Raw genomic sequence first — 27,425 nt, forward strand, 5'->3', positions numbered from 1 at the left:
GCTGCCAAACTAGACCATTCCTCAGCCTTTGCTAGATCCCTCCCCCTCTTGTTTTCCCACACTTGTCACAGATTTTGGTATCATCCACAAAAAAAAAAAAAAAAAAAAAAGCAAACATCTCCCGACAATCCACAACGTTGCTCATGAAATATTGCTAAGAACTGGTCTCAAGGACGGATCCCTGTGGCACACTGCTAGTAATGCTCCTCTCATCTGAGTGAGTTCAGTCCACCACTACCCTGGCTCACCTCCCACTCAACCACTTTCTAATCCAGTCAGTAACTTCAGGGCCCATACAAACGGGCACTCCATTTATTTATAAGTCCCTTATGCGGCACAGCATCAAAAGGCCTTACTGAAATACAAGTACATATATCTAGCACTCTCCTAATCCAACTCTCTGACTACCCAAAGACACTTCTCACATTGGTTTGATAAGACCTACCTCTTGTTTTTTTTTAACAAACCCGACCCCCACCCCAAAAAATAATGCCGTTTTAGATCTTGTAATCCATTTGATTCCAGAAACTGCACTATCCTCTGTTTTAGCGGAAATTCCATTGATTTATTCACTACAGAAGTCTACCTGGCCTGTAGTTCCCAGCCTCCTCACTTCCACTTTTCTGAAAAAGGAACCACACCTGTTTTCAGTCCTCCGGAACTACTCTCAATGGTAAAGAAGCATTAAAAAATATATATATATCAGCCAGTGGAGTTGCCAGCACTTCTCTAAACTCCCTTAATACCTTTGGCTGTATCCCATTTGGACATACTGCTTTATCCACTTGAAGTTTAGTTAGCCTCATGTACACACTTTTCTAAAAATCGACTGACGCTTACCTCACTTCTAATCCTATTTATGTTCATTTTATGTGGTCCTGCCTCAGGCCCTTCCACAATGGACACTGACAGAAATATCTGTTAAACAGTTCTGCTTTTCCCTCATCAGCCTCTCTACATATTCCTCCCCTTCACACCTCAGGATCTCACAATGCCAATTCTGCACGTTCTCCTATCACTAACATCTTTAAAAAAATAAACAACCCTCTTGTCCTTCCATTTTACTGTAATTTTTCTTCCATTTGCATCTTTACATCCCTGATTACTTTCCCAGATAATGTTTTCCTCTTTCTGCAATTTCTTAGATGAGGGGTGGCCAACTCTGGTCCTCAAGAGTCAAAAATAGTGCAGGCTTTCAGGATATGTATGAGATTTGCATACAATGGAGGCAGTGCATGCAAACATCTTTCATGCATATTCATTGTGGATAGCTTGAAAACTGACTAGCTAGGTGTGTCCTGAGGACTGAATTGAGAACTCTTGCTTTAATCTATCTAGCTAAGAACATGTTATGGGCTTTCCTCCAGGAACTGTGTCCAAACTTCTTTTAAACCCCGCTGTGCTAGCCTCCTTGATCACGTCCTCTAGCAAAAAATGCCACTGCTTGGTTGTGCACCAAGTGAAAAAGTGCCTCCTATGATGTTTTGAATCTGCTGGAGGTTAGGTTCTTGGAGTGTCCCCTTGATAAGAAAATTATTACTTACCTGCTAATTTTCGTTCCTGTAGTACCATGGATCAGTCCAGACAGTGGGTTATGTCCCCAATCCAGCAGATGGAGTCAGCACAAGCTTTGAGGGGGCGTATCCATATATACTACTACCCCCTCTGCAGGAGTTCAGTATCGAGTATATCAAAGCCCGAGTAGAAACCCCCGAAGGATCAAGTTTGTGGAAACTGATAATGAAAACAATTGTAACCGCAACAAGTAACTGCAAACATCCTACCAACTTGTAGGGAGCTGTGAAAAAAAGCGAAAAGAAACGACTGTGAAGACACAGAACACTGCGAGCAAGAAGTAGCGCAGAGATGAGCAGGATCAAGAACCCAAACGCGGTGGGCGTCTGGACTGATCCATGGTACTACAGGAACGAAAATTAGCAGGTAAGTAATAATTTTCTTTTCCCTGTACGTACCTGGATCAGTCCAGACAGTGGGATGTACCCAAGCTTCCCTAAATCGGGTGGGGTCCTGCGAGGCCTGCTCGGAGAACCTGCTCGCCAAAGTGTCCAGAGACCGAAGAGGCGAGGTGCAGACGATAGTGCCTCGAGAACGTGTGTAACGATTTCCAGGTGGCTGCCCTACAAATTTCCTGCGAGGATACCGAGCGAACCTCCGCCCAGGAAGCCGCCTGAGAACGTGTAGAATGCGCTACGATTCCGGGTGGGGGAGTCCGACCCGCCCCAATGTAGGAAGCAGCAATGCCGGCCTTTAGCCATCTGGCAATGGTAGTCTTCGAGGCCTGAGACCCCTTCTTAGGACCGGCCCAGAGTACGAAGAGATGGTCAGAGGTCCGGAACTCATTTGTAGCCTCCAGATAGAGGCGCAGAGTGCACTTGACATTCAAGAGACGGAGAGACTTCGGCTCTGAGGAAGAGAAGGACGGCAACTCCACCGTCTGGTTCACATGGAATGCAGAAACCACCTTCGGAAGGAAGGAGGGAACGGTGCGAAGCGAAACTCCAGAGTCGGAGAAACGGAGATAGGGCTCTCTACACGACAGAGCCTGCAGCTCCGAGATGCGTCGAGCGGAACAGATGGCCACAAGAAATACAGTCTTGAGAGTGAGATCCTTTATCGTTGCACTGCGCAGCGGCTCGAACGGTGGTCCCGACAGGGAGCGAAGCACAAGGTTAAGACTCCAGGAGGGACAAGGGTCCCGTAACGGAGGACGCATATGCTTGACACCCTTGAGAAAACGAGCAATGTCAGGATACTGTAGAAGAGAGCCCCCATCGCTCAACAGCGAACCAAGGGCGGCCACCTGAACCCGTAGTGAATTATAGGCGAGCCCTTTTTCCACCCCCGCCTGTAGAAACTGAAGGATCTGAGGTACAGAAGCCTTAGCGGGTCTCGTGGCCTGGCTGGTACACCACAGCTCGAACACCTTCCAGACTCGAACATAGGCTGCTGACGTCAATGTCTTTCGTGCCCGCAATAGCATGGATACTACCGCCTCCGGGTAGCCCCGACGCCGGAGGCGGCGCCTCACAAAAGCCAGGCCGCAAGACAGAAGAGTTCTGCCTGCTCGAAAAATACCGGGCCCTGATGTAGGAGCTGGGGGAGGTGCCCCAGCCTGATTGGCCCGTCGATCACCAGCTGTAGCAGGTCCGCAAACCAGGGTCGCCTGGGCCATTCTGGGGCGACGAAAACCACGGTCCCCTGATGGCTTTCTATTCTGCGGAGTATCCTGCCCACCAGGGGCCATGGTGGAAAAGCGTAGAGCAGAAGATGTGGCGGCCACGGGAGGACCAGGGCATCCACTCCCTCCGCGCCGCGCTCTCTCTGGCGACTGAAGAAGCGTGGAGCCTTGGCGTTGAGAGCGGACGCCATCAGATCCAAGTGGGGGGCCCCCCACCGATGGACGAGAAGTTGCATCGCTTTGTCGGAGAGAGACCACTCTCCGGGGTCTAGCAGTTGACGACTGAGGAAGTCCGCCTGGACGTTGTCCACACCGGCGATGTGCGAGGCCGCTAGCCGGACGAGATGACGCTCCGCCCATTGCATCAGCAGCGCCGCCTCGAGCGCGACCTGCAGGCTGCGCGTGCCTCCTTGTCGGTTGATGTAGGCCACGGTGGTAGCGTTGTCCGATAGGATTCTGACTTCCCGGTTCCGAAGAAGCGGGAGGAAATGTCGCAGAGCTAGCCGGACCGCTCTGGTTTCCAGACGGTTGATTGACCACTTCGCCTCCACCGTGGACCACGTCCCCTGAGTGGCGCTTCGATCGCAGACTGCACCCCAGCCTGCTAGACTGGCATCGGTGGTCACCACCACCCAATTTGGCAGATCGAGGGACACGCCACGGGCCAGGTTCGGCGGATCCAACCACCAGCCCAGACTGTCCCTGGCATTCTGTGGGAGCGGGAGAATCATCTGGTAGTCCTGCGATACTGGTTTCCAATGGGAGAGGAGCGCCCACTGTAAGGTCCTGATGTGCGCGAAAGCCCAAGGTACAAGGTCGATGGTGGACCCCATCACTCCCAGGAGTTGCAGGTAGTCCCAGGAGGTGGGCTCTAGTAACGAAGAGAACCGTCGTGTGTGATCCCGCAAGGATTGAGCTTTGTCCTGGCGCAGAAAGACTTTGCCCAGTAGGGTGTTGAAGGTCGCCCCCAAAAAAACCCAAGCGTTGCGAGGGCATGAGGGAGCTCTTGGAGAAGTTCACTACCCATCCCAGGGAATGTAGAAACCGTACTACTCGAGTCACCGCTGAGCGTCCATGATCGAATGACTTCGCCCGGAGGAGCCAATCGTCCAGATAAGGATGAACCAGGATGCCCTCCTTCCGGAGAGCTGCCGCCACGACTACCATGATCTTGGTGAAGGTGCGCGGCGCCGTCGCCAATCCGAACGGGAGAGCCGTGAACTGAAAATGCTGGTCCAGAATTTTGAAACGAAGGAAACGGTGGTGGTCCGGGCGGATGGGAATGTGCAGGTAGGCCTCCGTTAAGTCCAGGGAGGAGAGGAACTCCCCCCGATGCACCGCCGCAATCACTGACCGGAGCGTTTCCATGCGGAACCGAACGACTCGAAGGGATTTGTTGACTTCCTTGAGGTCTAGGATAGGCCGGAAGGAACCGTCCTTCTTTGGTACGACGAAATAGATGGAATAGTGGCCCGAGCCCACCTCTCCGAAGGGCACGGGCGCAATAGTGCCTATCTCCCGGAGTCTGTCCAGAGTCAGCGGCACCGCTCCTCTCTTGAGGTCCGAGCCACAGGGGGAAAAGATGAACCTTCCCTGCGGGGGGCGGACAAATTCCAATGCGTAGCCGTGTTTTATGGTATCCAGGACCCACTGGTCCGAGGTGATCCGTGCCCACTCCGTATAGAAATACGTTAGTCGGTCCCCAATCCTGGGGACAGGGGAGTGGGCGAGACTGGCATCATTGTGAAGACTTGGTAGAGGGGTTCCCGGTTCCGGGAGTAGTGCGTGCGGACCGACGCCCGCGAAAGGAGCGCGACCAGGGCTGAGACCTGGGGGCGGATGACCGGGAGCCCGCCTGTCTGTATCCCCTGTAGCGCCATTACGCTCTGGCTCTGGTCCGAGAAGAAGAAAATGCTCTGGATGGTCGAAACCTATCCTCTGGCAGCCAATGAACAGCGTTCTCCCCCAGGGACTTGATGATCTGGTCCAAATCCTCCCCGAAGAGGAACTTGCCCCTGAAGGGAAGAGAGCCCAGACTCGACTTAGAGGACGTATCAGCCGCCCAATTGCGTAGCCACAGTAGTCGTCGTGCTGCCACTACCGAAACCATGGATCTTGCGAGGACCCGAAAAAGGTCGTACGAGGCGTCCGCCCCATACGCCACTGCGGCTTCTAGCCGATCTGCCTGGGCAGCCTCATCGGACGGCAGGTTCTGAGACGTGAGGAGTGAGACCTCGAAAACCCGCTTAAGGAAAACTTCCAACTTACGATCCTGTGTGTCCCGCAACGCCGCACCTCCCGTCACTGGGATAGTTGTCCTCTTCGTGACCGCCGACACTGCGGAGTCCACCTTTGGGACCTTGATGAGGTCCAGAAATCTTCGGGGAGCGGGTACAGCTTTTCCATAGCCCGGCTGCTCTTCAGGGAGGCCTCCAGGGGTGGCCCATTCCCTGGTGAGAAGTTGTAAAAACGAGTCATGAATGGGAAAAGCCCGAGCCCTCAGCCGGAGTGCCGCCAGGACAGGATCTCCCTTCCTTGAAGAAGTGACGACAGCGGGAGCTACTGGGACAGGCGGGTCTGGTGGCGGGTCCAAATCTAATTCTTGGATGATCTGCGGGATGAGGTCGTCCAGCTCTTCCCTCTGGAAGAGGCGTAGGGTACGCGGATCATCCCCCTCCTGCGTGCCGTCCCCTTGTCCCCCGTCCGGGAGGTCAAGTCCATGTCCCGCTGAGTCTGGCACCGCCCCCACTGCCGCGGGCGTGGATCGGACCCGGGTAGGAAGGCGGGAGGCCCCCACTCCCGGAGGGTCGGGGGGGGGGGCCGGCGTCGAGGGCGACATCCAAGGGATCTTAGGAGGGGGGGGGGGTCCCACAGGTGCTTCCAGCCCCTGCAGATAAGCGGTATGCATGAGCAGGATAAACTCCGGAGAGAACCCCGGCCTGCTCGGGTGCGCTTCGGGGGCGGTGTGGTTCCTGCTCCCTGGCTCTGGGTGCTTGGTTCCTGCACCAAAATCGGGGGAACACCCCCACTGGTAGAGTCCTCCAGGGATCCGTTCTCCCTCGTGGCCTCCAGGGATCCGTTCCCCCTCATGGCCTGCGCCTCAGGGCGCTCAGAATGTAAAATGGCCGCCGTTCCCGCCAAAAATGGCGGAGTGGCTGGCCCGCACCGCCCAGGCAAAAAAGAGAAATCAGTCAGGGACTGTGAGGTACCTTCCTCCCCGGGAAGGCATCGTGCATAGATGCCCTCCCGGGAAATCCGGGACCCCGGGTCTCCACAGGCCGCACAGCGGGACGGCCGCGGCATCGGGATCGCTGTAGGAGAAAAGAAAAAGCCACGGGGGGCCCGGTCGGCCCGCACTGCCCACTGTCCGAAAATAGAGGAGGGTGCCGCGGGGGGGGCCTTCCCGGCCACACGACCCACCCCAGACATGTTTCCCTAAATGGCTCAGCAGCCCATGAGGAGCTGTAAAATGGCCGCGGGTGAGGGAGTAAAGAGCGAAGAGGCCGGCTCCACCGGCTTTCGCGGGCACCGGGGGCTGAGCTGTGAAGGAAAAAACTACAAAGGAAAAACAAACTTACCCCTGGCTGCAACGAGAAATAAACAGCAAGGCCGCCGAGAAGAGACAAGGAAGATAAGCCACTCCCCAGAAGTTGAAAGAACTCTGCCTTACTTTTTTATTTTTTTTTTTTTAAACTTAATACAAACTTGATACAAACTTGATCCACAGAAAAAGACAACAACAAGCCATAATCAAGCAAGAAAGTGAAGAAAAAGGAAAAGGAGGGGAAGCCTGATTCCCCTACTCGCATCTGCTGGAGTCAGAAGATACTGAACTCCTGCAGAGTGGGTAGTAGTATATATGGATACGCCCCCTCAAAGCTTGTGCTGACTCCATCTGCTGGATTGGGGACATAACCCACTGTCTGGACTGAACCAGGTACGTACAGGGAATCAGTGTTATTTGTAAGGGTAAATAACCGTCCTTTATTTACCCATTCCACCCCAGTCATGAGTTCATAAACATCTCTCATGTTCCCTCTCAGCCATCTCTTTTCCAAACTGAAAAGCTCTCGCCTGCATAGCCTCTCATCATAGGTTATTATTTTTGTCACTTTCCTCTGTGCCTCTTCCATGTCTGCTAGGTCTTCTTTGAGATGGGGCGACCAGAACTGCACCTAGTACTTTGGGTACGGTCGCACCATGGCTTGATACTGAGGTAATATGATACATTTTCTATTTTATTCTCCATTCCACTTCACATCATTTCTAACATTCTATCTGCCTTTTTGTCAGCCGTTGTGCACTGAGCCAAAGATTTCAATGTATTGTCCACAGGGACTCCAAGGTCCTTTTCCTGGATGGTGACTCCCAGTACAGAACCCAGCACTGTGTACCTACAGTTGGGATTATTTTTCCCTCTCTGCATCACTTTGCACTTTTCCACATTAAATGTAGTCTCCCAAGGTCCCTCTGCAGTACCTCGGCACTGTTTAAACAAATCTGAATAATTTTGTGACAGGTTCATGTGGCCTGGTTTGGCCTCTGTTGGAAACAGGATGCTGGGTTGATGGACCCTTGGTCTGACCCAGCATGGCAATTTCTTATGTTCTTATCTGCAAATCTGGCCATCTCATTCATCTTCTCCTTTCCCAGGCCACTTATGAATTCGCAAAAGAGCCCAGGTCCCAGTACTGATCCCTGTGGTACTCCACCAACCACCTTTCTTCATTTGGAAAGCTGACTCTATTTGTAGCTTTTCTATACAGATGTTTGTTTGCACATCACATCTTTAGTCCTACCCTCTGTTTCTGGCCTTTTATCCAGTTACCAATCCACAATAGCACAGTGCCTCCTGTACCAATATTCTTCATTTCCTGAGGGGAATTTGTCAAATGTCTTCTCAAAATCCAAATACACTATCTGAACCTGCTCACCTCTATCTATGTGTTTATTTACACCTTCAAAAAATTCTAGACTTCCCCTTGCTAAAATCATGTCTTTCTATATGGCCAGTGATTTTGTTTTTAAGAATGGCTTTTACCATTCCCTTGTGCGAACAATTTATTTGTAATCTATGGTCTTTAAGTTTTTATAAATAAAACACACACTTCTTTCCTTACCTTTCAAGCTATTTCTTTAGCAAACCATAGCAGCCTTTTTCCCCTCTTTTCTTTATTAATTTTCCTAATGAACAAGTAGTTGTCTTTGTATCTCATTTTAGTTTTGTCCACTGCTCTTCTACTTCCCCTAAATCTTCCCATTCAGCTAATGACTCTAGATACTCACCCCATTTTAACAAGGTTAGTTTTCCTGAAGTCCAGACCCTTGCCTTTGAATAAGCCTTTACTGCCTGTGCTCTAATACTGAAAGCACTATCCGGAGATCATTGGATCCCAGATAATCATCTGCCAGAACATCAGAACCCTGTCCCCATTGATAAGCACAAGGTTCAGTATTGCATCCTCCCATGTGGGTTCTCTTACCAGCTGATATAGCAATTCTCTTTGTAGAGAATCCAGGATTCTCAACCGGTGGGTCGCGTGCTACCGGTCTCCCACTGCTCTTCCCCCCTCTTCCTTCACCGAGCGAGAGAGAGACAATCTTCCACTGCTGCCGTTGCCGCCCGGGCTATCAGCACGTTCAAGCCCGGATGGGAACGGCAGCAGTGTTAGTGGAGGCTGGCAACTGCGGCTGGGCCTTTTCTTCTTCCCACACCTGCTCCGGAACAGGAAGTGATGTGCAGTGGGGTGTGGGGGAAAAGAGCCATGCTGCATGAAAAAGTAGCGGCGGCAGCAGTGGCCCCTAGCAGTAGCATCGGCCCGAAGCAAAATCAGAAGCAGCCAGAAATCAGCACAGGAGACAGCAGAATTAGCCTCCTGTGGCAGACGGGATTCTTCTTTCTTGGCCTGCGGGGGGCTAGAGGAGGCGGCTACTACAGCTACTATTTGTGCTTGGGGGGGGGGGGGGGAGCAGGAAATGAGAGAGAGCAGACAGCCAGTCTGTGAGAGCATGTATGTGTGATTGAGAGTGTGACTGAGAGCCTGTGTGTAAGTGAGAGCATTTGATTGAGATCATCTATGTAAAGTGTGTGAGAGAGAGCACATTTGTGATTGAGAGAAACTGGTCAGAGAGGTGATGTGTGTATATAGAAAAGACAATGGAAGTGACTGGTCAGGGAGTTGACTGGAGTGTGTGTGTGTATGTCAAAGTGATTATGAGAATGAGAAGCCTGTGCATGTGGCGAGAGCTAGCATAGGAGTGAGAAACCTGATTGTGTGTGAGACACAGCATGGGAGTCAGAAGCCTGTATATGTAAGATAGAACATAGAAGTGGGAAGCCTGTGTGTGTGCGCATGAGAGAGAGAGGCTGATCGGGAAGGTGACTGGTGTGTATGTAAGAGAAAGACTGGTCGGGAGATGATTGGTGTGTGAAAGACAGAAACTGGTATGTGTGTGTGTGAGAGACAGACTGGTCGTGGGCCCTAAGGAAGAGGACCATGAGTACAGAGCTTCAGCCACTACTGCTTCTGGTGTGTGCTACTGGCCTGCATGGAAGAGGAGTAGGAGAGCTGCTGGAGGGGGTTAGTAAAGGTGGCTTTTTAAGTTAATTTTTCTTGATTGACTGCCATTTTAATTACTGAATATTATGTGATGTGTCTGCTGTTTTGAAATATTTTATTTGTGTTTGGAGAATTTTAATGGAGAAATTACTTACCTGATAATTTAATTTTCCTTAGTGTAGACAGATGGACTCAGGATCAATGGGTATAGTGTGCTCCTGATAGCAGTTGGAGATGGAGTCAGATTTCAATCTGATGTCAGCACTACATATACCCCTGCAGGAAGCTCTGCAGTATTCTCCTCGAAAAGTAATTGTGGATATATGTGTGTTTGATTAAATTGATTAACTTTAACTGGTTGACGTGAATTTTAGCTGGAGACCGCCAGTGCACTCAACCGAGAAACGCCGACACCCGGTAACTATGGGTGTCCTAATTAGGGGTAAAGCATGGCTTACCCGTGCTGGTCTTGCTCTCGGGGATTGTCACTCGAGGTTTCCATATTATGAGGCAGCCGTGGGCAGGATACTGAGTCCATCTGTCTACACTAAGAAAAACGAAATTATCAGGTAAGTAATTTCTCCATTTCCTAGCGTGTAGCAGATGAACTCAGGACCAATGGGATGTACAAAAGCTACTCCTGAACTGGGTGGGAGGCTGCCCGTGGCCCACTTAGTACTGCCCTAGCGAATGCTGTGTCCTTCCTGGCCTGGACATCCAGGCAGTAGAACCTCGAGAAGGTGTGAATGGAGGACTATGTCGCCGCCCGACAGATCTCGGCGGGTGACAGCATTTTCGTTTCTGCCCAGGACACTGCCTGGGCCCTTGTGGAATGGACCTTGACTTGTAGAGGCTTGCCTGCCTCTACGTAGGCCGCCTTGATTACTTCTTTGAGCCAGCGAGCTACGGTTGCCTACGAGGCTGCTTCTCCTTGTTTCTTCCCGTTGTGAAGGACGAATAGGTGATCAGTCTTTCATACGGATTCTGATCTTTCCAAGTAGTGGACTAGAAGTCTGCAGACGTTAAGATGGTGTAGGCGGTGTGAGTCTTCAGAGTCCTTATTCTCGTCTGGAGATGGCAGCGAGATGGTTTGGTTTAGATGGAAATGAGAAGCCACCTTTGGAAGGAAGGAGGGGACAGTGCGTAGCTCTATGGATCCCAGTGTGAATCTGAGTAACGGTTCCTGGCAGGATAGTGCTTGAAGTTCAGAGATGCGAAGGGCTGAACATATTGCCACTAGGAATGCAGTCTTCAAGGTCAGGAGCCGTAGGGACAGACCGCATGTAACTTTGAAGGAAGTTCCTACTAGGAAGTCGAGTACTAGATTGAGGTTCCATAGGAGTACTGGCCAATTTAGTGTTGGTCAGATTTGCTTGACCCCTTCTCAGGAAGCAGGAGACATCTGGATGGGAAGATAGACTGATGCCGTCCACTTTGGCTCTGAAGCAGGCCAGCGCGGCCAGTTGAACCTTGATGTAGTTGAGAGACAACCCCTTCTTCAGGCCGTCCCCATGATCCTGGAATGCCTGCAGAATTTTGACTGTCCGCGGAAGGATGTTGCGGTCTTCACACCAGGCTTCAAATATTCTCCAAATTCGTATATAAAAGTTAAGGATGTGGAAAACTTACGTGCTTGGAGCAAGGTGTCAATTACTGCCCTCGAGTATCCGCTCTTCTTCAGGCAAGTCCTTTCAATGGCCAGACCGTAAGAGAGAATAGAGTTGGGTCTTCGTGGAGGATCGGTCCTTGCTGGAGCAGGTCCCTGTGTGGAGGTACACAGGGGGTTCCCCACCTGAAGTCTTCGCTTGTCTGCATACCATGGCCTTCTTGGCCAGTCCGGGGCCACTAGAAGTACTAGCCCCCTGTGGTGTTCTATCTTGCGGATGATCCCGCCCAATAGTGGCCATGGAGGAAAGGCATACGGCAGGTCTTCCTGTGGCCAGTTTTGGACGAGGGCGTCGATTCCCTAGGATTGCAGGTCTCGTCTGCGACTGAAGAACTTGGGAACTTGGGTGTTGGACCGGGTTGCCAAAAGATCCATGGCTGGGGTTCCCCAGTGCTCTATTATCAACTGGAAGGCTGTAGATGACAGCCTCAGTTCCCCTGGGTCTAGACTTTCTCTGCTGAGGTAATCTGCAGTGATGGTGTCTTTTCCCGTGATGTGGGCGGCCGAGATCCCTTGCAGGTTTGCTTCTGCCCACATCATTAGGGGGTCTATCTCCATGGACACCTGTTGGCTTCTGGTTCCTCCCTGGCGGTTGATGTAGGCCACTGTTGTGGCATTGTCCGACATGACTGACAGCTTCTCCTCGGAGTCTGTGACTGAATCGTAGGCAGGCTAGTCTGACTGCCCGGGCTTCCAGTCTGTTTATGTTCCATCCCGACTCTTCCTTGTCCCATTGCCCCTGGGCCGTCAGTTCCTGACAGTGGGCTCCCCACCTTCGCAGGCTCGCATCCCTAGTGAGCAAGAGCCAAGTTGGTGGGGATAGTCTTACTCCCTTGCTCAGATGTCTCCTCTTGTAGCCACCATAGGAGCTGGGTCCATACCTCCGCCGGCAACTGGAGGCAGACAGTGTAGTCCTGGGAGATCTGGTTCCATCATGACAGTAGGGAGCGTTGTAGTGGTCGCATGTGGGCCCTTGCCCATGGTACGACTTCTAGGGTTGATGTCATGAGTCCAAGGACTTGTAGGTAGTCCCATCACGTGGGGCAAGCACCGTTCAACAGTTCTCAACTTGTCCATCAATTTCCTTCTCCTTGTAGGGTGAAGAATGACCTTGTCCTGTTGGGTGTCGAACTGGACTCCCAGGTATTCCAGAGATTGGTAGTGCTGTAGACAGCTCTTGGTTGCTTTGGCAACCCATCCGAGGTTCTCCAGGAGGTTCTCGACTCTGGTGGTCGTCTGATGACTTTCCTCTGGGAATTTTGCCCTGATCAGCCAATCGTCCAGATATGGGTGAACAAGGATTCTTTCTTTCCTCAGCGTCGCCGCCACTACGACCATGATTTTGATGAACGTCCGAGGGGCTGTAGCTAGCCCGAAGGGTAGTGCTCGGAACTGGTAGTGATGGTCCAGGATCGCGAAGCTTAGGAAGCGCTGATGATCGTGATGGACTGGGATGTGCAGATTGGCTTCTGACAGGTCCAGGGAGGTCAGAAATTCTCCCGGCTGTACCGCCCTTATGAGCGAGCATAGGGTTTCCATGCGGAAGTTGGGTAGCCTCAGGTAGCAGTTGGCAGACTTGAGATCCAGTATGAGCCAGTACGTTCCCTCTTTCTTGGAAATGATAAAATAGATGGAATAGTGTCCAGTATTTCGCTGTTGCGTGGGCACCGGTGTTATAGCATTTAAGGTGAGCAATTTGGTTAGTGTGATTTCCACTGCCATCCTCTTGAAGGGGGAATGGCAGGGAGATTTCACAAATTTGTCTGGAGGGATGCTATGGAAGTCCAGAAAGTGTCCCTCTCGAATGATGGTTAGGACCCACCTGTCAGACGTTATCTCGACCCATCTTTGGTAGAATCGGGCAAGTCTGCCCCCTATGGCTTCTTCCTGTGGATGGGTCTGTTGATTCTCATTGTGGGGTGTGGCTGAGGTCTGGACCTGAGCCGGCTCCCCTCTTGTTGTGTTTGCTCTGAAAAGACTGGCCCCTGCCTGCAGGGCGAGGAGCTTGGTATGTATTCTTGTATGGTCTGAAATGCTGTGATCCTCTGCCCCTGTATGTCCGGGGAGATGTGCTTTGGCTTCTCTTGATCTTGTCCTCTGTAACAGAGGTACTGGAGATTTACCCCATTTGTTGGCTAACTTCCCCAGTTCGCTGCCAAACAGGAGGGTTCCTTTAAACGGTATTCTCGTGAGTTTCATCTTGAATGTCACGCCGGCCGACCAGTTTCGGAGCCAGAGTTGCCGTCTGGCTGCCACAATGGATGAGATTCCCCTGGCTGAAGTGCGCACCAGATAGGAGGTCACATCTGTGAGGAAGGATATTGCTGGTTCTAATGTTTCGACGGGCGTGGTTGTGTTCCTGGCCTGTGACAAGCATGCGCGTGTCACCACGGCACAGCAGGCAGCGATCTGCAGTGACATAGCTGCTGCCTCAAATGGCTGCTTAAGAATAGACTCCTGACGTCTGTCTTGGGCATCCTTGAGTGCCATTCCTCCTTCGACTGGAATGGTGGTGCGCTTTGTGACTGTGCAGACCATGGCGTCCACTTTGGGGAACCCCAGGAGATGTTTGGCTGAGGGTTCCAGTGGGTATAGGGCTTCTAGGGCCCGTCCTCCCTTGAAAGTGGCCTCCGGGGCATTCCATTCCAGGTCGATCAGCTGTTGTACGGCTTGCAGCAATGGGAAATGGCGTGAGGCCTGACTGAGCTTGACCAGAAGAGGGTTCATCTTTGGCTCCACTGAAGCACTTGTGTCTGGGATGGCCATCTCCCTCAGACTCCCGGACACAATGTCTGGTAGTTCGTCTTTGGAGAAGAAACGCATCATGGTTTGGTATGGTTCCGTTCCTGGAGGGATTTCCCTTCCTCCAGGGAGCCTTGGTCTTCCTCCAAGGTGTCCGTGTCGCCTAAGGTTAGGCTTTTGTCCGAAGAAGGCACGTCTCTGGGAGGTCAAGAAGGGCCTGGGAGGTTAAGGTCCTATAGTGGAGGCTATGGCATCGGTGGCACCGATTGCGTCTGGACAAAGGTTTGCAGACCTTTAAAGAATTCCACCCAGGAAAAAGGTTCCTGGGTCTATATTGAACCCAACGGCGATCCCTGAGGGCCCCGTCTGGAGGGCCGAGCTGGGGATAGAGAGGTCCAGGGTACTATCAGTGGATCTGGATTCCTATACTGGCTAGGGGGACCTTGCCTTGGTTCTCCCAGAGCTGTCTCGCACTGTAGGCACTGGGCAGTAGCCTCTTCCTGCTGCGCAGCTCTTATGTGGCAGGCTGGGCAGAGGACTTGTGCTTTGGCTTTCTTGGCCGGTGGTGCCATGATTTGTGCGCATAGGAGCATTCAAACCCGGTCTGCGCGTTTGTATGCAAACCGGGAGGCTTAGATATGAACTCAGAGTACACCGAAGGTGTGCATGCAGGCTGCGAAGATATGCGTGCAGACCGGTCTGTGCGCTTACAGGGATGCGCGCGCCACTGTGCGTGCAGCTGAACTTGTGTGCCCGGCACCTATGCGCACACCTCGCTGTGCGCACAACTATGTTATGCGCTTGGCTCGCCGCTGTGCTGCACAGCTCAGTTAGGCAGACAGTACGGTGAACAAGGGGGGGAAATGGCATCGGCGACCACGCGATTAAGATGGCGACCCCCCAGAGGATCTCCACGTGGGAGGACCCTCGAGCCGGTCTAGCCTGGAAGGGGCTGCTCAACCCGATGGGACGGATGCAGACAGGCGATCTGTGTGGCTATCCGAGCCTCAGAGACATAAGAAAGTGTTCTACCTTAACTTGTCTCGGTGCTTCCCGGTCTCGTGCCAGGCGGTCTCCGGCTGCGGGGGGAGAGGGAAAATACCTTCACTGCCGTGCTCGGTCTTGCACCCGCTGCCACTCTGCCGCTCCTTCCTGGGGGTTAAGTCCACGCTGGGAACCGGCTGCCGGACAGAGGCTTACCTCTGAGGGATCTCAGAAATCACCTCAGGAATTCTCGTCTAGGGGAGGGACCCTTAGGTATCACCGCAGGAGAGCGGGGCTCGTTTTGTAGAGGTAAGATTTTGGAATTTTCTTTCTTCTTTGGGTTTGGATTTTCTAGCGCTGTGCAAGTGTGTGTAGAGTCCCAAACTGCTAAGGAGACTGAGAAATACTGAAGAGCAGAGCTTCCTGCAAGGGTATATGTAGGGCTGACGTCAGATTGAAATCTGACTCAGTCTCCAATTGCTATCAGGAGCACACTATACCCATTGGTCCTGAGTCCATCTGCTAAACGCTAGGAAAATAATTTTTATGAGTTTTTAATTGTTTGATATTATTCTGTTCATAGTTGTTGTGAAACATGTATTCTGCTTATTAGTAGTTATACAATTATTTCTGTGTTGGGATCTATAGCTGCTTGCCTAGTTCTGTTTTCCTAATAGGAGGTGTATTGGTGTTTAGGGCCTGATTTAATATTTGTAGTGTTGCCTTTTCAAAGATAGGGTTGTAACTTTTTGAGTACATTCCATAATACAAGTGTAACTGTGTGCGGATTAGTTTATGTGCATTACTGCAGATCCTGGGAGTATGTTAGGACTGTTCTGTGTATGTGAGAGAGGTGAGGTATTTTACTGTATCAGTCTTATTTGTTGTATTTTATCAAGAGGACATGCAGTAGTGATAAACTGCTGTCTTTTCATAAGTAGGGCTATTGAGCCTGGTAGCTGGAGTTTGTGTTGCTGTTACTGAGATGACACTAGAACCAGAATATATTTTTTGTAAGGTGAATTGTACGAGGAATGTCATAATTCTGCTTTATATCCATAATTGTGGGTCAGGGGGGTTCCTGTGGATGCAAACTGTACTTTTACATTTCTGTCAGAGACAGAACCATATACTTGCATTTGCTTATGACTAAGCTAAAAAACGCCACTCAAAGTGACATACAAACTACCCCAAGCCTGGAAATGAGGAGGAGTTACATTATATACTTAGAAGTATCTGAGAGAACAATACTTTTTTGTTTAGATCTTCTATTGTAGTAACAGGCTTAAAATGCATCAAGGGAGAATTTAGGAATAACTTTAACTTTAAGAGAAGGCACTAACATTCTAATTTTAAAGAGAGAACATTACCAAGGGGGGTGATGTAATCTGCCATTGGATTGTTTGGGGACTCTTTATATATTTATTTTTAACTTCCTTCTACCCTCTACAAACCATGCCTCCTCTTCCCCCCCCCCCCCCCCCCGATGGCACACCTGGGCAGCCCGGGGAAGCCCAACTGGCATGGAGGGCGAGAAGGATGTCTTCTGGGAGGGCACAACAAGGAATAGACCTATTCTTTGGGATCTACCAGGTACTTCCTAGAGACCTGAATCATCCACCATCACAGACAGGATGCTGGGCTCAATGAACTTTTGGTCTGACTCAGCATGGCTCTTCTTATGATCCCCAACACCTCTCTCTACAGGGCAGGTAGGAGTTGGTGCAGTAGTGGCAGCCACCTTCTCTCTCCCTGGAATAAGGCGCACTGTCAACCGTGGCAGGCCCAGCCCAAGTCAAACCCCTAAAACAGAAGCAGGCTCAAACCCAAGTCTTCTCTGCCACAGCACTCAGCTCTATGGCCCAAGCCATGGGAGGCTGCTTTTCAAGGGCGGATTAGATGCACATCTAGGAAGCTGCATTTAGATTCTGTCTGGACTCAGAGGTTGGATCGGTTGACCTCTTGCATTCTCTCCCAGCCTTATCATTCTATGATCACACAGCACACAGGGCAGGTAATGGGGGTGCGACTTCTAATCACATTGCCACACCACGATTATGTTGCTTGTTCCCGGCCTCTGTTTGGTGTGTCTGGGTAATTATAAAATTTAAGATTTTAACAGACATAAAATAAAAAACTAATGAAAAGAAAAAAGAAAAAAGTCAAGCAGCTGCATTTTAAAGCAATTTAGTCCAAGTTCACTAGAAATCAAGTGCATTTGATTTTGCAGGCTTGGCTTACCCTCTGACTACGCCGCTCTCCAGGTAGTTGACTTGAATGAATTTCCCAAAACGGCTGGAGTTATTGTTGTGAGCAGTTTTTGCATTTCCAAATGCCTGCAACGAAACAGAAAAATCCATGAAAAAAAAAAAACACAAAAAAAACACAAAACAAAAAACCTAGCCAAGAGGTCTGTTCAGGTTCATACAAATGTCTGTCGTAACCAAGATTTCTCGACTTCTTTGCATAAAGAAAGTGAACTCTGGCAGAGAGGTTTAGGAAAAGTCAAGTTGGCTTTAACGAAATGAGGCCTTTAGCTTCTTGGGCCTTAGAAGTTACCCAGTTAAAAACAGAATGTCACCCCTGCTTCCCAGGCAATACAAAGCAGAGCTGCTTACCTGTAACAGGTGTTCTCACAGGACAGCAGGATGGTAGTCCTCACATACGGGTGACATCATCAGGATGGAGCCCTCACGGAACACTGTCAAAGTTTCTAGAACTTTGACTTGGCACATGCTCAGCAAGCCACCTAATCCTGCATCCAGCAGGGGTCCCCCTTCAGTCTCATAGATAGAAAAAGTAGGAGCGAAAAATAAAATAATAAATCGTAAGTGAACCTAACTCCACGGGGTGGTGGGCGGGTTTTGTGAGGACCAACATCCTGCTGTCCTGTGAGAACACCTGTTACAGGTAAGCAACTCTGCTTTCTCACAGGACAAGCAGGATGGTAGTCCTCACATATGGGTGAATAGCGAGCTGAGGATGCCCGAGTAAATGTACCAAAAACACCCAAAGACGTGCAACAGGCACAACAACAGAGGTGGGTTTTTGGGTAAGTGGGCATCCTGACATTCCAGTGGATCGCTAGAAGGAAGTTGGGTATTAAGCTGAGAATAGATTGCGTAGAACAGACTGGCCAAAGATGGAATCTTGCTTGCCAGTCTTGTCCAGGCAATAGTGAGCTGCAAAGGTATGGAGAGAACTCCATGTAGCAGCCCTGCAGATGTCAGTAAGGGGTACCGAACAGAGGTGCGCTACTGAGATTGCCATTGCTCTTATAGAATGTGCTTTCACACGATCCTGTAGCGGGAGGCCTGCTTGCGGGTAGCAGTAGGAAATACAGTCCGTTAGCCTGGAGGATAAGGTCTGCTTGCCCACCGGAACTCCCAGTTTAGTTTTATCAAAAGAGACAAAACAGCAGGGTGGATTTCCTACGGGCTGCAGTGCGTTCCAAATAAAAGGCTAACACACGTTTGCAGTCCAAGGAATGCAGCGCTTGCTCACCTGGATGCGAGTGAGGTTTGGAAAGAAAGTAGGAGTATAATGGATTGATTTAAAAGAAATTCAGATACTACCTTTGGTAAAAATTTAGGATGAGTGTGAAGCACCACTCGGTCATGGAGAAATTTTGTGTAAGGTGGGTAATGTTACCAGGGCTTGTAGCTCACTAACTCTGCGAGCTGATGTTATAGCTAGGAGAAAAAGCATTTTCCAAGTGAGATAACGCAGCTCGCAGGAGTGGAGAGGCTCAAATGGAGGTTTCATGAGCCGTGCTAATACAACATTGAGGTCCCAAACAGGGGCCGGAGGACGCAGTGGGGGCTTTAGATTTTATTTATTTATTTATTTATTGATAGATTTTTATATACCGCAGTACGTATAGATATACATCACCGCGGTTTACATTTAACAATAACTTAGCAACAGGCTTTACAATTGACATTATTAATAAGTGTTAATTAGAATAAATTACAAATAACAGGATTGACGGAAAACAGGCTGTACAGACCGTGGACCATCCATTAGTGTTTAACATATAATTAAGATATTGAAGTAACTAATAATGTAGTAATAACAGATGTAGTAAGCCCCTCATGAAGCATGCTACTAAGGGTTGTGCCTATACAGAGACATCTCCTATGCCCTTATGGTAAGTGGCTACAGCATTGACATGGATCCTGAGGGAGGAAGTTTGCAGACCAGCTTCCGACAGGTACCAGAGGTAGCCTAGGAACTTCGTAGTGGGACAGGTAAAGGGATCAATTTCCTTCGACATGCACCATAAGGAAAATCTTTTCCATTTGGAGAGATAAGATTTTCTGGTAGAAGGCTTCCGTGAAGCTACGAGGACTAGGGATACGGTGTCGGTTTAGTGGCTGTAGAATTAGCCTTTCAACATCCATGCCATCAGTGACAGGGCCTGGAGGTTCGGATGGCTGAGCTGCCCATTGTTCTGAGATATCAGAGACTGATCCACTTCCAGATGAATATAAGGATGAATTGAGAGGTCGCGAAGGATGGGAAACCACACCTGCCGTGGTTAATAAGGGGCTGAGAATCATTAAGCCCTTGTCCTGTCGTCACTTCACGAGAGTCCTGCTGATGAGCAGAAGTGGAGGGTATGTATATAGGAGACCTTGGGACCACGAGAGGGTGAAAGCATCCCTTGGTGGCATCTTGTGACTGCGATGTAGCGAGCAGTAATTGTCCACTTTGCAGTTGTGAATGGACGCAAAGAGGTCTATGTGCGGATAGCCCCACCGCTGGAAGATGTCATCTGCCATAGTGGGATTGAAGGACCATTCGTGGGGGATGAAAGGTTCAACTCAACTTGTCCCCAAGTACATTGTCCAAGCCTGGAGTGGGAGAGAGACCAGGACCATATCTGTGCTACTTCTTGACATAGCAGGTATGAGTCTGTCCCACATCGCTACCTGGTTGTCTGTTTGTACTAGGATTGTCTTGTTGGATAGGCAATCCAGGAAAGCCACTAGGGCATCTCTTATTTCCCTGAGCTCTAGAACATTTATTTGAAGTTGAGACTCCTCTGCAGACCAGGTTCCTTGAGTTTGCAGGTTGCTGACATGGGCTCCCCAACCGAGGTTGGAAGCATCAGTCATTAATGTCACCTGAGGAATTGGGGATTGGAAAGTCAGTCCTCTGAGAAGATTGGACTCTTGACTCCACCATGCTAACAAGAGATGAAGCTGCTTGGTGACGTGGACAATGTTGGACATTGTATGATGGGCCTGGGACCATTGGGACACCTTCCTGGCCAGGCAAGCCATAGGAGTCACATGTACTAAAGACACCATGTGACCCAACAAGGTGAGGAATCGGCAAGCAGTCATGAAACGACGAGGTAGCATTAGAGTTGCAAGGGTAGCTAGAGCACGCACACGAGCCCTTGGGAGAAAAGACTTTGCCTGTATGGTGTCTTAAGTCCGCTCCAATGAAGGAGAGGACCTGTGATGGAACTAGATTAAATTTTTGGTAGTTCACTAGAAATCCCAGTGACAGTAGTAGCTGTAGGGTTAGATGGAGGAAGTGTAGTACCTCCTCCTCTGATGGGACCCTTAGCAACCAGTTGTCTAGGCAGGGGTAGACATGGATGACCTGCCGTCGAAGTTATGCAGCTGCTACCGCCAGGCATTTTGTAAAGACACGAGGCACCAATGCTAGGCCGAATGGTAATACCTGGTACTGGAAGTGCCGGTGTACGACCAGGAAACTGAGGTATTTTCGATGAGACTGTATTATCGCTATATGCGTGTATGTGTCTTGTAGGTGTAGAGAACAAAGCCAATCTCCCTTTTGGAGAAGTGGGAGCCCAAGTTTACCATTCTGAACTTTTCTTTTTGTAGATGTTTGTTTAAGGCACGTAGATCCAATATTGGACGAATGCCTCCTGATTTTTTTGGTATTAGGAAATACCGAGAATAGAACCCTTTTCCCCATTGTAGAGGGGGCACTGGTTCTATGGTATTGGATTGGAGGAGGTTTGTAACTTCCTCCTCCAGAAGTGGTGAGTGGTCAGATAAGCCCCGCCCCAGCTAAGGTGGGGAGTCCGATGGCACTGAAAAGAAGTTGAGATGGTAAACTTGAGACACCACTGAAAGGACCCATTGATCCGTTGTGATCGTGTGCCAGATGGTGATGAAATGGCATGAGCAGCCGCCCACTGGCAGAGACGGTAACGGAGGTTGATGCTTACTCTCTAGCTGGGAGTCAAAACCCTGATGCAGGGCCAGGCTGTGGAGCTGGGTCTTCTGGGGTCTGGACTGGCGAGCCTGACCTTTTTGGTATGGTATGGCTGGGCGACTACGAGATGGGGGGAGGATACCACCTATGAGCTTTATAGGTTGTCCTCTTAGGCTCCCTTCTAAACAGCTGTTTTGAAGTGGAGGAAAAATCAGAGGGCAAAGACGAGAGCTGGCGTAATGTCTCGTGGTGGTCCTTGAGCTGTTTGACAGTCTCCTGAATTTTATGTCTGAAAAGATTATCACCAGTGCAGGGGAGATCTGCCAATTGCTCCCGAACTTCAGGCCGTAAATCCGAGGATTTGAGCCAAGCCCATCATCTTCTGGCACTTATACCAGCTGCAGCCACTCTAGAAGATGTGTCGAATATATTGTATGCTGCATAGACCTCGTGCTTTCCAGCAGAGGCTTTTTTTTTTTTTTTTTTTTTTTGAGGATGGCATTGAGTTGTTCCTGGAATTCATCTGGCAGGGAGTCAGAGAAGTCCTGGAGAAGCTTGAAAATATTTCTCGTGTACTGTGTCATGTAAAGCTGGTAAGCTGCAACACGAGAAATGAGCATGGAGCCATGAAATACCCTGTGCCCCAGGGCATCTAGGAATCTCTGCTCCTTCCCAGGAGGTGTGGAAGAATGAGGCCAGGTCTTTTCGCCTTCTTCTGGGCTGACTCCACCACTACAGAATGGTGCGACAACTGGGTCTTTTGGAACCCAGGAGCAGATTGAACTAAGTAGGTGGCGTCGGTCTTGCAATTCACCTGGATGTTCCCAGTTGCGTTGGAGAAGTTCCAAGAGGACTTTGTGCACAAATATAGACATCACCTCCTTGGGGGAGGATCCACAAACTGGAAAACCTCAAGCATTTTGTGTCTGGAATCCTCTTCAGTCTGAAACTTAAAAAGGAATGGCCTCAGACATTTCCTTAATAAAGCTAATGAATGACAAATTCTCTGGGGGAGAATGTCTTCTCTCTTCAGGAAGAGATGGCTCAGAAGGAATATCTTCAGTATCCTGGGAATCCGAGGTATCCTCAGACCAGGGCTGATATGGCTGGTCTCCTGCATTAGGCAGGCCTCCTGAAGGGAGGAAAAGGTCTACCCCAGATGGATCCGGTCTTGGCACCAAAGGAATCTGAGGTGGCACAGACGGCATTGGAAGAGGAACTGAGGCAGGCCGATGTGGCACCGAATAAGAGATAAGGACTGGTGACCTCGGTGGAGGAACTCCTGATGGTCCTCGGACAGGCTCCAGCATTGTGTTTCTTCATCTTCTGATGAAAGGGGGATCAGCGTCGATGGGTACACCGGTGTCTTCGGAGGCACCGGTGGAAGCGCTCCAATGAGCGTGTCCAACCTGTCCAGGAGTGGAGCCAGCACCATGGGCATCGGGTCGGTGGCTGGAACTGGAGTCTGTGCGATGGAGGCGGGAGTCCTTGCAGTGCCTGGATGACTGCCCTCTTGAACCATCCGGTTCAATTCCTCATGGAAGGCTGGTGCTTGGAGGACCAGTTCCGGAGTTGGAGGCTGCACTGGCGTCGCCGGAGGGTCCACCAGTGAAAGTGGAATCTCGGCTCCCGGCCCCACTGGAGGTGGGGAACGCCTCAGTGACCCTTGCTTGGAGGAAGATGGTGGCTCATCCGTGCGGGTCTTTTTCTTCGGTGCTTCCACCGATGCCTTAGCTGTGCCTAACTGGCACAACAACAATGGTGCTGTTAGTAACAGAGGGGGGAGACAGCCTGAGCCCTGAACCCAAACAATGGGCCCTAGGCGAGGAGAGTTAGATTCTACACCTCAAACAGGTACCGAAGGACAGAGTGGCCAAACCAACTATTGCATCGGCCATACTTATCCAGACAACAGTGAGATGTGAATGTGTGGAGAGTACTCCACGTCACAGCTTTGCTGATCTCCTCCATGGTAACTGCTCACAAGTGGGCCACTGACACTGCCATGGCTCTGACAGAATGAGCCTTGACATGACCCCCAAGATGCAGTCCCACAGAAGGAGATGCAATCTGCTAGCCAATTGGATATTATCTGTTTGGCAAAGGCAACTCCCAAAAGTTATTCCTATCAAAAGAAATAAAAAGTTGGGTGGACTGCTATGGGCTTCTGTCCACTCCAGAAAGAAAGCTAAGGCTCTCTTGCAGTCCAAATCTGCAGGGCTCATTTGCCTTGGTGCAAATGGGGCCTGGAAAAGAAAGAATGTTGGCAGGATGATTTGACTGGTTAAGATGGAACTCCATCACCACCATAGGCAGGAGCTTAGGGTGTGTACGCAAGACCACCTTGTCATGTTAAAACTTAAGAGTGAGCTGGATAAGTTACTAAGGCCTGGGGCTCACTGACCCTGAGCACTGAGGTGACCGCCACTAAAAGTATGACCTGCCAGGTCAGATACTTCAGGTCACAGGTGCACAGTGGCTCAAAAGGAGCTTTCATCAGCTGAGCTAACACCACGCTGGAGGTCCTAGGAAGCCTTAGGGGAGGTTTCAACTGATGCAGACCCCACATGAAACGTACAGAGAAGGGTCAATTGGACTCAGGTGAACTCTAATGGAATTGGTTTTTAAGCCAGCTTCCAATAGGTGTAGAAGGTAATCAAGCAGTTTTTGTATGGGGGCAGGAGAACGGATCTAGGGCCTTCTGCTCACACCATACGGAAAACCTCCTCCACACTTCAGTCCATAGGACCTTCTAGTGGAAGGCTTTCTAGAAGCCACTAGGACCAGAGAGAGACACATCCTCTGAGAGATCAAGTGGTTGCAGGAATAACCTCTCAACATCCAGGCTGTTGAGTGACAGGGCCTGAAGATTGGGATACCGCAACCTGCCTCAATCTTGTGTGCTGAGAACTATGAAAGTAGCAGACTGCTCAGTTTCCAGATAGACAACTCCTCTAGAAGTGGAAACCAGAACTGTCTCGGCCAAAAGGGGCTATGAGAATCATAGTCCCCTTGTCCTCGTGAAGCTTCAAGATAGTCTTCACCACTAAGGGAATCGGAGGATACCTGTACAGAAGACCTTTGCCCCAATGACTGGCAAGGATGTCAGAGGCTAGTTTGCTCCTGACATGTACAGGGAACAGAACGGAGGCACCTTCCTATTGCAGAGGGACGCGAACAGATCTAGGTCTAGGCTCCCTCAGAGGCGGAATATCCGATTCGCTACACCCTGGCCCAGGGACAACTCGTGGGGTCTGAAGGCACAACTCAGTCTGTCTGCTGCCATGTTCTCTATCCCAGCCAGGTACATGGCCCTGAGTACCATCCCATGAAATAGGGCCCATGTCCAGATCTGGACTGCTTCCTGAGAAAGGAGGTATGATCCCGTGCTTCCCTTCTTGATGACATACCACATGGCTACCTGGTTGTCTGTTTGGATAAAGACAACTCTGTTGGACAGCTGATCTCTAAAAACCCTTAGCACATACCTGATTGCCAAAAGCTCCAGGAAGTTGATTTGACAAGAGCATTCCTGAGCAGACCAGAGACCATGGGTGCTGAGCCCATCTACATAAGCTCCCCACTTCAGAGTGGACACATCTATGGTTAGGACAATTTGGGTAGGCGGAACTTCAAAAAGAGATCCCCAATTCCAGATTTGAAAGTACTCATCACCAGGGCAACGTGTAACGTGCCAAGGAAGTGATATGGATGGTTGCAGCCATATGGCCCAACAGCTTCAACATGTTCCAGGCTGACACCTGCTGAATTTCTGCCATGATGGTAGTCAAGGTGCCGGCCCTTTGACAAGGCAGGAAGGCTTTGGACTGAGCCATGTCTAACAAGACTCCTATGAAGTCCAGTTGACTGGACAGACTGAAATGGGACTTCGGGTAGATGACGATGAACCCTAGTGACTCCAACACCCGGATGGTCAAACGCATGGACCTGGTGTCCCCTGCCTGAGATGTGGCCTTGACCAAAAAATCGTCCAGATAAGGGAAAATATGCACTCCCAACCTGCGGAGATACAACCCCATCATGGCCAGGCATTTTGTGAAGACTCATGGGATTGAAACTAGCCCAAATGAAATTGCTGTTTTCCTCATCACAAAATCGGAGATACTTCCTGTGACCAGGGAAGATCTCGATGTGAGTGTTTGCATATTTTAGATCAAGGGAGTATAGCCAGTCCCCTTATTGTAAAAAGGGGTCAAGGTACCCAGGGAAACCATCTTGAACTTTTCTTTTTTAAGAAATTTGTTCAAGGCCCTTAGGTCTAGGATGGGACGAGTCCTTTTTGCTTTGGAATCAGGAAGTACTTGAGTAGAATCCCCACCCTCTTTGCCCTGGTGGTACGGACATGACTGCCCTGGCCGTTAAGAGGGAGAAGAGCTCCACTAGCAGTACCTTCTGATGCGCTACCCGCCCCCAAAACGGCATGGAGGGCAATATAGCGGGGCACCCTATAGGTTCAACTGGTACCCTTGACATACAATGGAAATAACCCACTGTTACGATATTATAGTGGGCCACTAGTTCACGCAGAACCGCAGCCTGCCCCCGACCTGAAGGTCCAATGACCCGGGTACAGGCCTATGCTCCCTATGAACCAGTCAAAAGCCCATCCCTGGAGTTGACTGAGGTGCCAGTTGGGGCTTGGGGGCTTTTCTGCTGCCTGGGTCGGCCATGGGAGCCCTGATAGTGTTGACAGGAGTGAGGGGGCGGAGGATAGTACTTTTGGTGAAAGACTTCCTTTGCTCCTGGTTTCACTGACCTCCTAGAAGAGGACAGGTCCGGAGAGCTGGCGGAGAGTTGGAGGGTTTCATGGTGGACCCAAAGTTGGGCCACTGCATCCCTCACCCTATCTCCGAAGAGATTCTCCTCAGTACATGAAACATCAGCGAGTCATTCCTGTACGTCCAGTCGGAGATCCCAGACCCACAGCCATGCCATTCTGTGTGCACAGATTCCTGCTGCAGGATGCAGTCTCAAACATTGTAGGTCACTCAGACCTCGTGTTTTCTGCACTCCAGGCCCTTATGCACCAGTGACAGGAGGGTATCCTGCAGCAGTTGAGGCAGCTGCTTGGCCACTTCCTGCACTTGCTTCCAGATGTCCCACAAGTACCGGCTCATATAGAACTGGTAGGCAGCAATGTGGGCAATAAGTATGGCGCCTTGAAAAACCCTCCTCCCAAGAGCATCTATCATACTGTGGTCCTTTCCTGGAGGCACTGAGGAATGAATCCAAGAACGCTTGGGTCTTTTAAGAGCTGATTCAATCACAACCGGACTGGTGGGGCAGCTGACACTATCGATTCCAGCAGCCTTCTGGATGAGGTACACCCTGTCCACATTCTTATTAACAGGAGGCACTGTGAGGGGGTGTTCCCATATCTTCAGCAGCAGCTCCTTGAGAATCTCATGCACCGGGATCGCCATGATCTCCTTAGGAGGCTCCATGAACTGTAGGACCTCAAGCATTTTGTGCCTGCCATTCTTCTCCATTAACAATGAAATGGGATCGCTTCTGCCAACACCTCATAAAACCTGCAAAGATGAAGTCCTCGGGTGGATACTTCTTTCACTCCTCTAAAGAAGAAGGGTCTGATGGACGACCCTCAGGTCCCTTGGAGGAGGACTGCAAAAGCATCATCTCTTTAGGGATCCTGATCCCCACTTTAAGCTACAGGGGATGAGGCCCTAGGTGCTCTGCCTTTGTCCAGAGGTGCAGGTACTGGTAAAACTGGTTGAGGGACTGCATGCCTTGGCATATCTTCCTCAGAGGAACCTGCAACGACCACCATATTAGTAGGGGGGAGGCATTGGTGCATCACCAGGCACTGATGCTGTCCCAAGAACTGATGCCAGCTGTGTTGGTAATGCACCGAGCATGTTGAGCTTCTCCAGCAACAGTACAAGGATGGGTGTCGCTGGTCTAGTGCCTTCGGTGCCACAGCACCAAAGCCCTGCAGCACTTTATCCACCACCAGATGGACTTTGCACTCCAGCTCCTCCTCAAACGTTGCAGATGCCAACACAGACAGATGAAGGAAGGGTAGCCAGATCTT

The 27,425-nt window shown here is 50.4% G+C and overlaps 1 protein-coding gene across 13 annotated transcripts in view; it reads right to left on the reverse strand.

The window, feature by feature from the left end:
* Positions 1-27,425, reverse strand: part of MYO9B (myosin IXB) — a 330,363-nt gene that overhangs the window by 206,243 nt on the left and 96,695 nt on the right. For all 13 annotated transcript variants that reach the window (XR_003858374.1, XR_003858373.1, XR_003858375.1 and 10 more), the window contains exon 3: positions 17,393-17,487. Coding sequence is in view for 10 of the 13 variants with exons in the window: in XM_029614164.1 (XP_029470024.1) it covers positions 17,393-17,487 (95 nt within the window). In the remaining 3 variants the exon portion in view is untranslated. The remainder of the gene's footprint in view (positions 1-17,392; positions 17,488-27,425) is intronic.

This window comes from Rhinatrema bivittatum, chromosome 8, assembly GCF_901001135.1.
Source record: "Rhinatrema bivittatum chromosome 8, aRhiBiv1.1, whole genome shotgun sequence".
NCBI classification, from domain to species: Eukaryota; Metazoa; Chordata; class Amphibia; order Gymnophiona; family Rhinatrematidae; genus Rhinatrema; species Rhinatrema bivittatum.